The following is a 13379-nucleotide window of genomic DNA, read 5'->3' as shown; positions in this document are numbered from 1 at the left end:
GGTGGAGGTGGAGGTGGTGGAGGTTAAGGTGGAGGTGGTGGAGGAGGTGGAGGTGGAGGTGGAGGTGGTGAGGGATGGTGATTGTGGTGGTGGTCATCAGGTGTTGGATTACCAAGTGCAAGGTCAAAGATTCAAGCCCATTAGTGGGACAAAGATGAGGCTCTCTGCCCCCGCAAAGGGTTACAGTCTCCAGCCCCCTTTATAGAGTGGGTCCAGTCCTAATCAATTTCATGGCAGTGAGCTGGGTCTTGGCTTTCAGACTTCCACGTACACAGGAGAGGGTGAGAAGCCACCCTCACCAACCATGTCCCTGGCCCTCACCCTGCAGGACCTCCTCACCTTAATCTGCGTTCACAGTTAATATCGAGGGCCACTTTTCAAGGGCATCACCCGGATACCTGATGCTTCATCAAGAGATTCTGCTGCACAACCACATGAAGTTCCCGGTGACAGGCAGTCCTGCTGTTACGCCTGGAGCTCCTGCTCTGAAGGGCGCAACCAAAGGGGTTGAAAGGCACTGGGTGGGAGAGCCAAGTGTGCATCCTGAAGCAGGACTCTGGGAATGACAGAGCCCAGAGGCTCGCCTCCCAGCACTGAGCTCCCCCAGCGACCAGGGTGTGACGCGGGCGAGTCAGGCTCAGAAGGCAAACAGCAGTGCTTCCCACTTGTGGTCAGAAGAGCAAGGGAAGATGTGAACTTAGAGGCAGTGATGAAAAGGGAGGGGAGAAGAGAGAAGTTCAAGAGAGACCACACCCAGCCCACATGACCAGGGGAAGCTCCTGCCCCAGGACAGGGCTTGGTGCTCAGAGGAAGGAAGACAGCAGAGCTGACACCTCTGGGGCACCAGCTTGGTGAGCAGTTCTGGGGCCGGAGTTCTTCCCACGGCGGGTGCAGAGAGCAGCAGGGACCCATGGAGCCCCCCTCAGTCACTCCCAGCAAAGGTTACTGCTCCTGGCAGGGGACACTGCTCACAGGTAAGAGGGGGCAATTCCCTGGGGTGGGGGTGGGAAGAACAGAGAGAAGCTAGGGTCTCCTCAGCAGGTCAAACGTCTGGGAGGTGGCAGAAATCTCCCTGGATTAGAGAGGACACAGGAAATGTGTGCTAACTTAGAGAGGACAGAGGAAATGTCCTTTCACAGGAATTGGAGGGAAAAACGAGAGAAAAGGAAAATGCACTGTCATGACGTCAAACGTGACAACAGGACGGGGTAGAAACGACCCTTTGAGTTCCAGGGCTGTCCGTCTTGTCTGGAGCAGAAAGCCCCATTTTGCTTCCATGGCACAGTTGGTCCATTCAACTGCTGACGATGGATTTTTGAAACGTATATAGGCGCTTATAGCAATTTCCTTCCACCTGATAGCTGGGAAAGTGTCTGGTGACTAAACCTTGTCCTTGCCGGCCAATCCCAGGCATGAGGTAAGGAACACCAGGACCTGGAAGGGCCTGGGAACCTTCACTGATTGCTGAGACAGGACTCTGAGGCCCGTCTAGGCACGGGGGTCAGCAAAGGCCAGGGAATAACCTCGTTCTCATGAGGCTCCCATCTAGCGGAGGGGAAGCTAGACAAGTACACAGGCTTGCACGTGATGTCAGAGGTTCATAAGCACCGTGGAGGGCAGCACAGAGCAGGGACAGGACAGTCGTGGGGACAGAGGTCTGTAGAGGAGATGTCAGGGAAGGCGACCTCCCGGGATGCTGCTCAGCGCGAGCAGACACCTGAGGACCATGAATGAGTGAGCCCTGCAGAGACCTGGGGAGAGTGTGAGAAACGAGAAATTTGACAGCATCAAAGGCACTCAGCAGGGCTGACCTTCAGAAGCTCACTCCTTGTCCCAGGGCTGAGAGACGCCTGCTCAGACTCAAGGGCCCAGCTTTCCCTCCCAACACCCTGGTCCACGTGCTGACGTCACTCTCTCTCTCTTCCCTCTAGTCTTACTGTTACTTTCCTGGATCCCACCCTCCACAGGACAACTCACCATTGAATCCGTGCCCCGCGCTGCTGCTGAAGGACAGGATGTTCTTCTCCGCCATTCTTCACAAGCAGAGGCTGCATTCTACAATTGGTATAAAGGGAACAGTGTTCTAATACCAAACAATCGAATTGGAACATACGCAGTACCATCTGGAATATTTACTAGGGGACCAGCCCACACGGGTCGAGAGACCATATACCCCAATGGGTCCCTGCTGTTGCAGAATGTCACCCTGGGAGACACAGGCACCTACATGGTACAAATAACAAAGGCAGACGGAGTGCCTGAGAAACTGACGGGACAGATCCATGTATTCCGTGAGTCATCCCTCTCTGACATCTGGGCATGGGGAGGGGCTAATTCTACTTTAAGATAATGATTGACAGGTCTGGATCCGTTACTAAGCTGCACTCACTGCTCTCGTCCATCCCTGGATTTGACCTTTTCCATCAGGATTCCTCTCCTGAATCCAGACCCTGCAGATGTTCCCTGCAGCGAGGACCCTCTGAGGGCTCCCCCAACCCCCCAGGGACTTCACCTGGGAGTCACTCAGGGGATTTGGACAGACCGGGACCTGAGAGACTCCCGGTCCTCACAGACAAACTCAGTCCCAAGACGGCCCTTCCCCGGACCCTCCTAGTTCTGACTCCACTGGTCTCGGGCAGCCCGGAGCAGGGTCCATAGTCACCGCACAGGAAAGGCTGAGTGGGAGCAACCAGTTCCTGGCTGCAGAGGCTCGGAGCTCCTGAACCTGGGCTCAGCCACACAGAGCATCTAGTGCCTGACTGGGGGAGTGAGTCCTTCCCCGAGAACAGAGACAGACAAGACACCCAGGTCCTCAGATGACTACCCCCAGGAATTAGACTGCTCCAGAAGCAGGGCAGGGCCCTAGGAAGGAAGGGCAGAAGATGCCACAGACCTCTTTGCCCTTCGGAGGGAGCCCTCGAGTGAGGCAGACAGTAAGACACCATTGACCGGGTGATGAGGGCAGCTTCTTGACCCCCGTTTCCGGTCGGACAACTGGGAATATGTGGAGGTCAATTAAGACAGTCTTGCAAACACTAGGTACTATTTATCCTTTCATGGATTCTACTGAGGGGAAACTGAGGCAAGGAGAGAAGAACTTCTGAATCAGGTTCACAGGGACCATGATTATCAGATCAGTTTCACATTGAGATCTGTCTGCCGCCACGGCCCTGACATTTCCCCCAACTTGGGTGGCCTTATTGGGTGTTTGGACCCTGAAAGCAGTCCCTGGTTCAGATCTCTCCATCTCAGAAACTCCCTAGTTGGAAGGAAGAGATTTATATGCGAGGGGATGGAAGGGAAAGCGTCGAACAAGTGAGTAGATCATGAGGTTTTATCTTAGAACTCAATTCCTTACTTCAACACTCAGTTGGGAGCAGGCACAGGCCTCCACGTCCATCCAGCCAATCCACACTGGAGGGGAGTCATTACTGTGTTTGTGGACGGCACTGTGCTGTGTCTCTCCCACCGGAGCATAAAGGAGAGGACTTTGCTCTCTCTCCTTGAGCACATGTGATCCAGTGGGAATAAATTGCTCTGAACTTGGGAAAGAATGAATCACAATGTCTCAGAAGAGTGTATGTCAAGGACTTCTTTTCTGCATTCACTAACACATCGGTTCTTCTAGCTTGACGTCTTCTCTGGAATTCCCCTCTGATCCCTTCTGTCCCCTCAGCAGGCTCACCTGTCTCTTCCCACCTGAGGAACCCATGATTTCAAGCAGCCGTCAGCATCTTCCTCTAACTGTCCTATCTATGCTGCATGCCAGGGCTTAGCCTGAGGTCTTCTAAAATTCTCCATAGCACAATTCTTTCCAGTAATTGATCTTGGATCTTTGAGTCACTCATAATCATTTTCAGATATGGAAGAAATTTAAACATTTCATCTAATTCATATCCAAATCCACTACTGATAAGTAGTCGACAATGGTCAGGTCATCAGCAAATTTATACTCTCCCTCCCTTCCTACCAGTATTCCCTCTGCACTGAGAACTCCTGACTCTAGGTCAGGAAAGGTAAGGGTTCCCTCACCTGTCCTCAGTCAGAGAACAAGGGACATTAAAGATCCAGGAGCGAGAATAGGCTCCTATTTCCAAAGCTACCCAGTTCCTGGCTATTCCCTCGGTGTTTTCTATTTTGCTCCTTGGAGTGTTCGTCTGGGTAGACTAGAGAAACAAATCCATGGACACACATATGTGTATAAGAAAGAGCAATTGAACATTGAGAAAACATCCCAGCCCAGACCAGATCAAGCCCATAAGTCCGATACTAGCCCATATTTCTGATATCAATCTATAAAGTCCTCTTCAGACTCACAAAACACATGCAATGATGCTGAATGCAGAAGCTCACAGGCCCGTGGGTAGAAAGTCTTTGGATCCAGTGTCATTGGGGATCTCTCTGTGTCTTCCCCGGCTTCCGAGGTCTGGTTGCGTCCATGTGGCTTGTCTTCTGCTGTGATTCCCAGGGAGTAGCAGAGAGAGAGGTGTGTCTTCTGCTTCCAAGGAGGAAGTACCAGATATCCCAGAATTCTCAGGAGAAGGCCATCCCCACACCGAAGTCTCACTGGCGATGTCCAGATTGAGAGCCTAGACTCCACTCCTACACTCTTACTCCTTAAATTGACACCAGATTAGGTGACTGCCATACTTGGATTCAAGCCTATGGGGCCATAACCTCTCATCAAACACTGAGAAGAATTTCCCCATCTTCTGGCCTCCTGGCCTGACCACAGGAGTAACCACTGGGCTTATTCCTGGTCTCACTGAGTATAATTTCTACTCATGCCCCATATCTTTAATTTAAAGACAAGCAGAAATCCCATCATTACAGATATCTAGAGATCTTTGAAGGAAAAATTATGTTTCAGAAAAACAATGTGGAATCTGTCAGTTGGAGCAATATAGAACCAATCAGTTGGATCAATGTAGAATCTGTCAGTGGGAGCAATGTAGACTCTGTCAGTTGGATCAACGTAGAATCAATCAGTTGGAGGGACCACAGCAAGCACAAGGTCCATATAATGACACTGAGGTTAATCCAGAGCCCAGTCAGAGAGGAGCCTAGGAGAGGCCAGGGATGATCTCTGGTCTCTAGTCCGGTGACTTTCCTTGAGTAAATGTAGCTACTCCGTTAAGATTTGAGAAAATCAGAATTTTTCCCTCCATGTGATTAAATTAGCAGGTAAAACTGATATTCTGAGCACTCCAATTGCCAGGTATTTCTCTTGTAATGCAAAGACCTGCTTTATGTGTTAAAGACTGTAGGTTGGCTGAGAGGTGTACACTGCCAGCTCTGATTGGCAGATGCTTGACAGGAATCAAAGGTAACCAAAGAGGTCATCTCTTCTTTATTTTCTCTGACAGGGAAGTTACCCAAACCCTCCATCAAGAGCAGCAGCTCTGACCCTGTAGAGGACAAGGCTTCTGTAACCTTATTGTGTGAACCTGAGACTCAGAACACAGCCTACCAGTGGTTGATAAACAGTCAGAGCCTCCCAGACAATTCCAGGCTGGAACTGTCCATGGACGACAGGATTCTCACTATACATAATGTCACAAGGGATGAATCAGGACATTATGAATGTATAACCAGGAACCCAGGGAGTTCCGGCCATAGTGACCCATTCTCCCTGAAGGTTCTCTGTGAGTATCTTCTGTTCCCGCGTGACACAAGCTCCAGCCCAATTCCACACTGTCAGAGTCCAGCCAGCGTCAGGGTACTCAGGTGTAAGGCACAGGCACCCAGGGTGGCCATGGCGTCCTTTTTCCGGAAAATACAGGCAGGCAGAGTCACGTAGGAGATGAGAAGGGGCGGGGCTGCCCTTGGTCAATGACATGCTCAGAGTCAAAGCTTGAGCTGGAGAAACAGGTCAGTAGTCTCAGAATCGGGCTCAGAGAAGTAGGGGAGCTCAGTCTATAGGACTGTTTAAAACCAGACTCAGGGGGAAAGCTGTGGCCCTTCCCTCTGGTTCCATGACAACATGGCTTTATTATCTTTGCTCCAGATGGCCCAGACACCCCCACCATCTCCCCCTCAGCTGAGCATTACTCTCCAGGGGACAACATCAACCTCACCTGTCAAGCAGTTTCTAAGCCCTCTGCACAGCTGAGTTTCACTGGATTTGTTTCTCTAGTCAACCTGGCCTTACACATTTAGTAAATTTTCTAATCATGTCTTGCGCCCATTTTTTGGATTGGCCTATTTGTCCTTTTCTTATTAAGGTGTTGTAGTTTTCTAGAGATGTTTAAAATGAGCCCTTTATCAGATATATTGATGCTAAGTATTTTTCACCAGTGTGTGTTCTCTTTTTATTCTTATGATGTGCCTAAATGTCAAATTTTCAGAAACTCCAAGACCTCTAGTTTGTTTTCTATACTGTGGTATTTCTCATTATGTCCAGTGGTATAGTTATGCCTTGTGTTATGTCCCTAAGGCTGTCTCTGTTTTTGATTGACAGCCATTATGTTTCTAAGGTTTATATTTAGGTCTTCAATCTATCTTGAGTTCATTTGTGTGAAAGGTAGAATGATAAATCATTAATTACATTTGGAAGAATTGGTAGATTTTCCCATGAATCCCTTCAGGGAGGGTTGCACACGTATGTCCTAATCGAAGAGTCTAAGAATACCAGTCTCTTGTGAAAACTATAACCACTTCCCTCATGGGTTTCCAGTATCTGCTAGTCCATCCACACACCAGAAAGTAAAAGTGTCTTTCAGTGTAACAGATCTTTCAGATGAAAGTCTGTCCATCTGATAGGGTTTGAAGACTGTTTTGCCTTGGGCCCACCTCAATTCTGTGTAAGTTATTATTATTATTTTTTAATCCAAATGGCGTCCCTTCCTCAACTTTAACTGTCATAACCCAGAGGAGTCCTGCTGACATAGTGGATACTTGTTGGGCTGCTAACACTAAGGTGAGCAATTTGAAAATACAGCTGCTCACTCAGAAAAAGATGAGGGCTTTCTTCTCCCAGAAAGAGGTAAAAAGATGGGGGGGGGGCTTTTTACTCCCTGAAAGAGATGAAGTCTCAGAACCTCACGGGGGTGGCAGGCAGTGATTTTCATTTGGTTTGGGTTTTAACTCAGAGGTGGAGAGCTGTGAACCCAGCTTCTCTCTATACATGAAGGTGTCCACTAGAGAACTGACCTATCATTATATAGTCACACAAAGCATTGAGAAAGGACCACAGGGGTCACGTATCCCACCTGATGTCAAGGCTGCTGGACACAGGTTCAGGAGAGGTCATGGGCTGATACTCCACAGTGGTTCAGAGCTCAGTCAGGGAGATGCACCCATTACCTAGTGAGGGAAGGGTTGTCTTCACCTCAGCCCCAAGCCCCATCTCACTGTCACCTTGGATTCTCAAAGAGCCGTTGATAAAGTCCTCCATGTGTGCTGGCAACATCACAGTGTCCGAACTTGAGACCGCTGTAGTCCTGGCCTGTCTCTTTAGCCACACTAAACCTCCACCTCTTGACTCCACAGTGGACACAGCTTTCAGCTCACTGAGAGGATGGCTCTGTCCCTGGACAAGAGCTCCTGCACCATACAACCGATCAGAGGATGAGTGGTGGGAAAAACCTTCCTCCAGCAATTGTATTCTGAACTGTGATGTTAGGTGCCATCTAGTGAGCTCTAACTCATAGCAACTCTGCGTACCACGGAGCAAACACTGCCTGTTCCGGGTCATCCCCAGGGTGATGCTTGAGCCCATTGTTGCAGCCGCCGGGGCAATTCACCTTCTTGAGCGTCTGTCTCTTTTTCAAGTCCCTTCAACTTTAGCCAGCATGATGCTTGTGTTTACCCAAGACAGATTGCTTGTTCTTCTGGCCATCATGGCACGTTCAGTGCTCCTCATCAACATCATAATTCACATGCATCAATTCTTCTTGGGTCTTCTTTAGTTATTGTCTAACTTTCACGTGAATACAAGGCAGTTGAAAATACCACGACTTGGGTCAAGCGCCCTTGAGGCCTCATAATGACATCTTTGTCCCGTAACATTTTAAGGAGATCTAGGCTGCTGATTTACACAATGTAATAGGTGCTTCATTTTTTGACTGCTGCTCCCATGAGTGTTGACTGTGGATCCACCTTAGCTGGATCCACCTTAGCTGAAGCACTTGACAACTTAGTCCTCCCCTGTGCGTGTGGTACTCTTGTCTATTGGTCACGTTGTGGCTATTTTCCATTGAGTTTCATCCACGTGGACTGCTGTAGTACTTTCTCTTCATCAGGAAGTGCTTCACGTCCTCTTCACCTTCAGCAGCAAGATGGCATCGTCTGTACATCACAGGTTGGTAAAGAGCTTTCCTCCAGTCCTGATGAATCATTCCTTTTTACATCGTAGAGCTTCTGAACCATGAATTACATAAGTCTGGTGAAAAGACACAGCCCTCATTTCCTATATTTAAAATATGCCTCCTGTTCATTATACAGGTTCCGTATAAGCAAAATTATGTGTTCTGGAATTCCTATTCTGAATGGTATGTATAATTTCTTAGGATTCAGGCAACCAATGTCTTTGCACAGCCAACTAAACACAAGTAAATATCTTTTTGGAACTCTGCTTTCAGCCAAGATCTTTCTGAGATCAGTATTGATATACCTCCTTTCATGTCCTATTCTAACTCCTATTGGATTTCTAACAGCTCCTTGTCCATATACTGCTGCGACTGATTTTGAATTATCTTCAGCAAGATTTTCTTTGTATGTGATGCTACAATGATATTATTCGCAATTTGCAAATTTTGTTGGACCACTTTTCTTTAGAACAGGCACACATATGGATCATCTGGTGGCATAGTGATTACAAATTGGGCCGCGATCCACAAGGTTAGGAGTTTGAAACCACCAGTTGCTCTTCAGGAAATAGATGAGGCTTTCTACTGCAGTAAAGAGTTACAGACTCAGATATGCACAAGGTAGTTCTATTGTGTCCTACAGGACTGGCATTGGTCTGAATGAACTCAATAGCAGGGAGCTCTCAGGATTTAGGTTTTTATCCGTCGGCTAGGTAGTTGCTTTTCAGATTTGTTGGCATCAAACAATCAGTGCTTGCAGTGCCGCACCAGTTTGTGGGAACATTTTGTTCTGAAACGAAGTGTCCCAGGGTTAACCTTGCCCTAGTTGTTGCCACCAAGTCCTATCCACCGCTTGTCCCGTCACTGTGCTCTCAAGTGCACCCTCTGCACAGTAGAGGAACAAGGCTCCTCCCCACCAAGAGGCAGAACCTGCATGCAATAAGGAAGGGCTCTGAGCACAGCCCAGCACAAGACCCACTTTCTGGAACCACAGCTTCTTCATTCCTTTCCGTTTGTGGAGGGGGCCCGGTCTTGGCAATCGTCAATGGAATAGCTCACGGGACAGTCACATGATGATAAGACACAGGTGAAATGTACTTGACAGGATGCAATCTGTCTAAGAGGTCCCTGCCCAGGGGTCGCAGAGGTGAGGAGAGGGCTTGGAGAGCCCAAGAGCTAAGAGTCTGACGAGGACCAGCAGTAGACGAACACAAACATTTTCAGAGGAGTTTCCTATCCCACTCACAGTCCTGAAAACGCCTGAGTGCTCCTGGATGGCTTTCCCTAAAGGACAGAGTGCAATTCAGGGCTCAGCCCTCAAGGCCACTGTGGGGAGAGTGGTTGCTCCTCAGTATAAACGGGTGTTGGTGAAGAGAAGGTCTCTTCCCATGAGGTGTCACCATTACCTGGGAACATGTACTCAGATCCACCTGCTGGTGATGACACTGACCAGGCTGGATCTTGGTCCAGATTCTTTCTGTCCACTGCAGGTGTCGGGTCTGAAGGAGGTCAGGTCCTCTCTGCTGGGGCCATCACCGGCATCGTGATTGCAGTTGGGGTGTTCCTGGTCGCCGCCCTGGGATGTTTCCTGTTCCGCACCAGGACTAAAGGGTAGGTGGACTCACCCTCCACCTCACCTCCTGCTCTTAGACTGATCCCAGGCCAGGAGGAAGGAAGCTCCACCTTCAGATTGGGGTCCTGGCTCTCCCTGTTCTCCAGCCTCTGTCCCTCTCCCAAGGAACCTCCCCTCTTGTTCTAGCCAGGCTCCTCTCTCCCTTTGGATGTCCTCTGACTGGTCCTCACAGTCCCTTTGTCTACAGAGTAGGGACAGTTATGGCCCCGCTCCTCTGTGCAGTGCTAGTTCACTCAGACCACAGCCCACAGTGCTGATCTGGGGCAGTGAGCTCTCAGGGAACTCCCTGCCAGCAAGATGCTTCTGACTCACAGCCCCCCTGTAGGATGGGGTAGAACTGCCCTGTGGGCTCCAGACTGTACCTCCTACGGTGAGTCGAAAGCCTCCCCTTTCTCCCGAGGAGAGGCTGGTGGTTTTCTTTCTTTTTCCCCCCAAATACTTTTATTGGGTGCTCTTATGTCTCTTATCACAATCCATACATTCCTCCAGTGTGTCAAGCACATTTACACATAAGCCACCATGCTCATTTTCAAAGCATTCTCTTCCCATTTGAGCCCTTGATATCAGCTCCCCATTTCTTCCCCGTCCCTCACCCATCCTCTTCATGAACCCTTGATAAGTGATAGTTTTTATTTCCATATCTTACATCATTCATGGTCGGCCCTCATCCACTTTTGTGTTATTCATCCCCCTGGGAGTGGATTAGAGCTTGATCCTTGTGATCAATTCCCCCTGTGTCCATCCACCCTCCCCTAATCCTCCAGGTATCTCTACTCTCATGGTTGTCCCTGAGAGGTTTATCTATCCTGGTTTCACTGTGTGGCAGCCTCTTATCTATAGCAGTGTGTATGCTCTGGTCTAATCCAATTGTAAGGTGGAATTGAGGTTGGTGGTTTTCAATCGCTAACCATGCAATTAGCAGCCCAGCGTATAACCACTGTGCAGCGGGGCTCTCTACTCCGCCAACAGGAGCTCCTACTATTTGTCCAAATTCACTCAAGTGGTCACTGGAAATGCCCTTCTTGTGTTCTGTGTCCCTGTGGGTCAGAGTTCTGCAGGAGTGACCTCTGCTTCTGGATCCTTTTCTTCTGAGTCCCTTGTCAACATAGCTTCTTCAGGTCTTCATAGGGAGCCCTGATGGTGCAGTACTTATATGCTGGGCTGTGATGCACATGGTCAGCCGTTGAAACCAACAGTCATTCAGAGGCTGAAAGACCAGGCTTTCCACTCCCTTCAACAGAGCCTCAGAAACCATCCAGAGGTGGTTAAGGGTCAGGAATCCCTGGGTGGCAGCCAGAGAAGGTCTTCATTCAGCTCCTTGTGTGTGACTCCCCCTCCACCACAGCCATGATGGAGAGAGGAACTAGGCACCCCGAGCCCCCGTACAGGAAATTGGTTCCCTTCCTCATCCCCTGCTCTGACCTCAAACCCTGTGACCTGTGCCTGCATCCTCATAAGTAACCTGACTTTCCTTTGGGCAGCAGCCAGAGTGATCCTGGACATCAGCAGCCCCCGGCATCCACCTCTGGTGAGTATTTGTTCAGCCTGCCGAACTGGGAGCCGGAGGTCTCCCTGGGTGTCCATTCCTGCCCACCACCCCTGATGCCTCTGACCTCCCTGTGGACTCAGGAAGGGACACATAGAAGCCTCAAGTCAGAGATCTTCAAAGTGGCCATGTCAGCTCTAACCTGTGGGACCTAGGGTCCAGTCTATGCCTCAATCTCAATTATTCCTTCTTTAATCCTAATGTATCCCAAGTTACTCTCCCTAGGAGATAATCCCATGGCCCCAAATCTCTGGAGACTAAGAACCCATCAGCTTCTACTCCTCTAAGGATCCCAAATTCATTTACACCCTGTGTATAGTGCTAACTCATTTGTCTGCTCACCAGGTCGTGATCAATCTGACAACTCTGCTTCCATGGTAAGCTCAATCCCTTCACCTCACTTCAACATGGGGTCCCTGTAGGCTGTGTAGGCTTTGGGCAGGGGGACTGCAAGCTCCACTTGTAGCACAGACCCACCACTCCTTCAAGGAAAATCCACGCAGTTATACCTGCCCTGGCCAGAGCTGGGCCTCCACTGAGGAAAAGGTACTATCCGGGACCCTGTCCCAGTCCCATCTGTGCCGCCCAGCATCCAAGCTGGTGCCTGTAAGTGAGGACCCACAGGCCAAGAGTGGTCTCTGGGAGCAACAATCATGAATCCCAGCATAAGAAGGGGAAGTGGTGGAGATGCAGCAGGAAGGAATGAGGTTTTGTTACAGGCAAAGGACTGATGATCATAAATCAGAATTGGTCACTCCGGATGAGAAGTGATCTGAACATCCAGGGGTATGAACCCTGGAGTGTCATGGACAAGAACCGCCCAGACTAGGTTGCTGGCGCATGCTCACGAGGAGCTGTGCCTTAACAAATGCTACCATACCTGCCTCTAATGTGCTCCCTCTCTCCTGCACAGCACCCCCTGTATGCCAACCAGGCGGCTGTTCCCATCTATGAGGTGAGTGTGGGCCATGAATGTTCTAGACCCACAGCCCTAAGGGAGAGCACAACCTGACCCCCCTGCACCCGTCTCTGCCGGGAATTCAGCAAACAGTAGCCCGTGTGACTGCTCGTGTGGTGACCAGACAGAGGTCCCAGAAGGGGGACCTCCCGGAGTAAAGCCAGGCCCCTCGCAGAGAAGACCTGGGTGGGACTCCGAGCAGAGGGGAAAAGTAGGCACATGTTCTGAGAAGGTCACAGGTGATTCATAGTCCTCTAAATCTTTCTGTTTGTTCACAGGATTTACTTAAACCTGACACAAACATTTACTGTAAGATCCACCCACGCTGAAGAATGTCTCCAAGACCTGTTTCAGAGAGGCTGAGAAGAGGTGACCATTTCAACCCGGGCTCAATCAGAGTCAGGAAAAAGGCTTCCCAACCTGCTGCCTGCAATAGGGCAGGGCTTCCAGGGCAATGGACTGTAGTCGTCAATCTGGTGACCACAGACCATCTGGAAAAGACCTGACTACTGAGATATTTCCCTCTCATTTGGTCTCTTTCTGCTCATGAACATGATACCTTCATAAAACTCACGTGAACCTGGGGCCCATTCTTTTATCCCCTGTAATAACCTGACCTTGGTCCTTGGGAACACAGCTAGCTCAGGCTATGGAGCCATCTGAAGGCCTCACAGAGAGGACAGTGCAGAAGCTACCGTAGGTGGTGATGCTTCAAAGACACGGTCCCTCTCAGTCGTTGTGTATGGAGCCCTCTTGTCTATTTCAGCCTTGGCACTGGTGGCCGCCACCTGACATACTGTCCTTCACAAGGAAACTCACCTGTCCCCTTAATCCAGGCCCTCGATTCCCTGACGGGACCTCTGCCGTTCTCCTGTGTGCACAGGTCTAGCCCTCAGGGCATTCGTATTTAAGGGAGGTGATGGGCAGTCATTA

General features: G+C 49.8%; 1 protein-coding gene across 1 annotated transcript in view; it reads left to right on the top strand.

Annotated features, from left to right (window-relative positions):
• Positions 1 to 13030, top strand: part of LOC123521920 (carcinoembryonic antigen-related cell adhesion molecule 3-like) — a 17573-nt gene extending 4543 nt beyond the window's left edge. Inside the window, exons 2-7 of the mRNA XM_045292273.1 lie at positions 1932 to 2291; positions 9800 to 9920; positions 11424 to 11470; positions 11834 to 11865; positions 12402 to 12443; positions 12725 to 13030. Of these exons, the coding sequence (XP_045148208.1) occupies positions 1932 to 2291; positions 9800 to 9920; positions 11424 to 11470; positions 11834 to 11865; positions 12402 to 12443; positions 12725 to 12775 (653 nt within the window). The 3' untranslated portion in view covers positions 12776 to 13030. The remainder of the gene's footprint in view (positions 1 to 1931; positions 2292 to 9799; positions 9921 to 11423; positions 11471 to 11833; positions 11866 to 12401; positions 12444 to 12724) is intronic.
• The last annotated feature ends 349 nt before the right edge of the window (positions 13031 to 13379 follow it).

This window comes from Echinops telfairi, unplaced genomic scaffold (assembly GCF_000313985.2).
Source record: "Echinops telfairi isolate 266 unplaced genomic scaffold, ASM31398v2 ScPeMD7_655;HRSCAF=1070, whole genome shotgun sequence".
NCBI lineage: Eukaryota > Metazoa > Chordata > Mammalia > Afrosoricida > Tenrecidae > Echinops > Echinops telfairi.
Note: the sequence above shows the minus strand (reverse complement) of the source record. Positions and strands in the feature narration are given on the sequence as shown.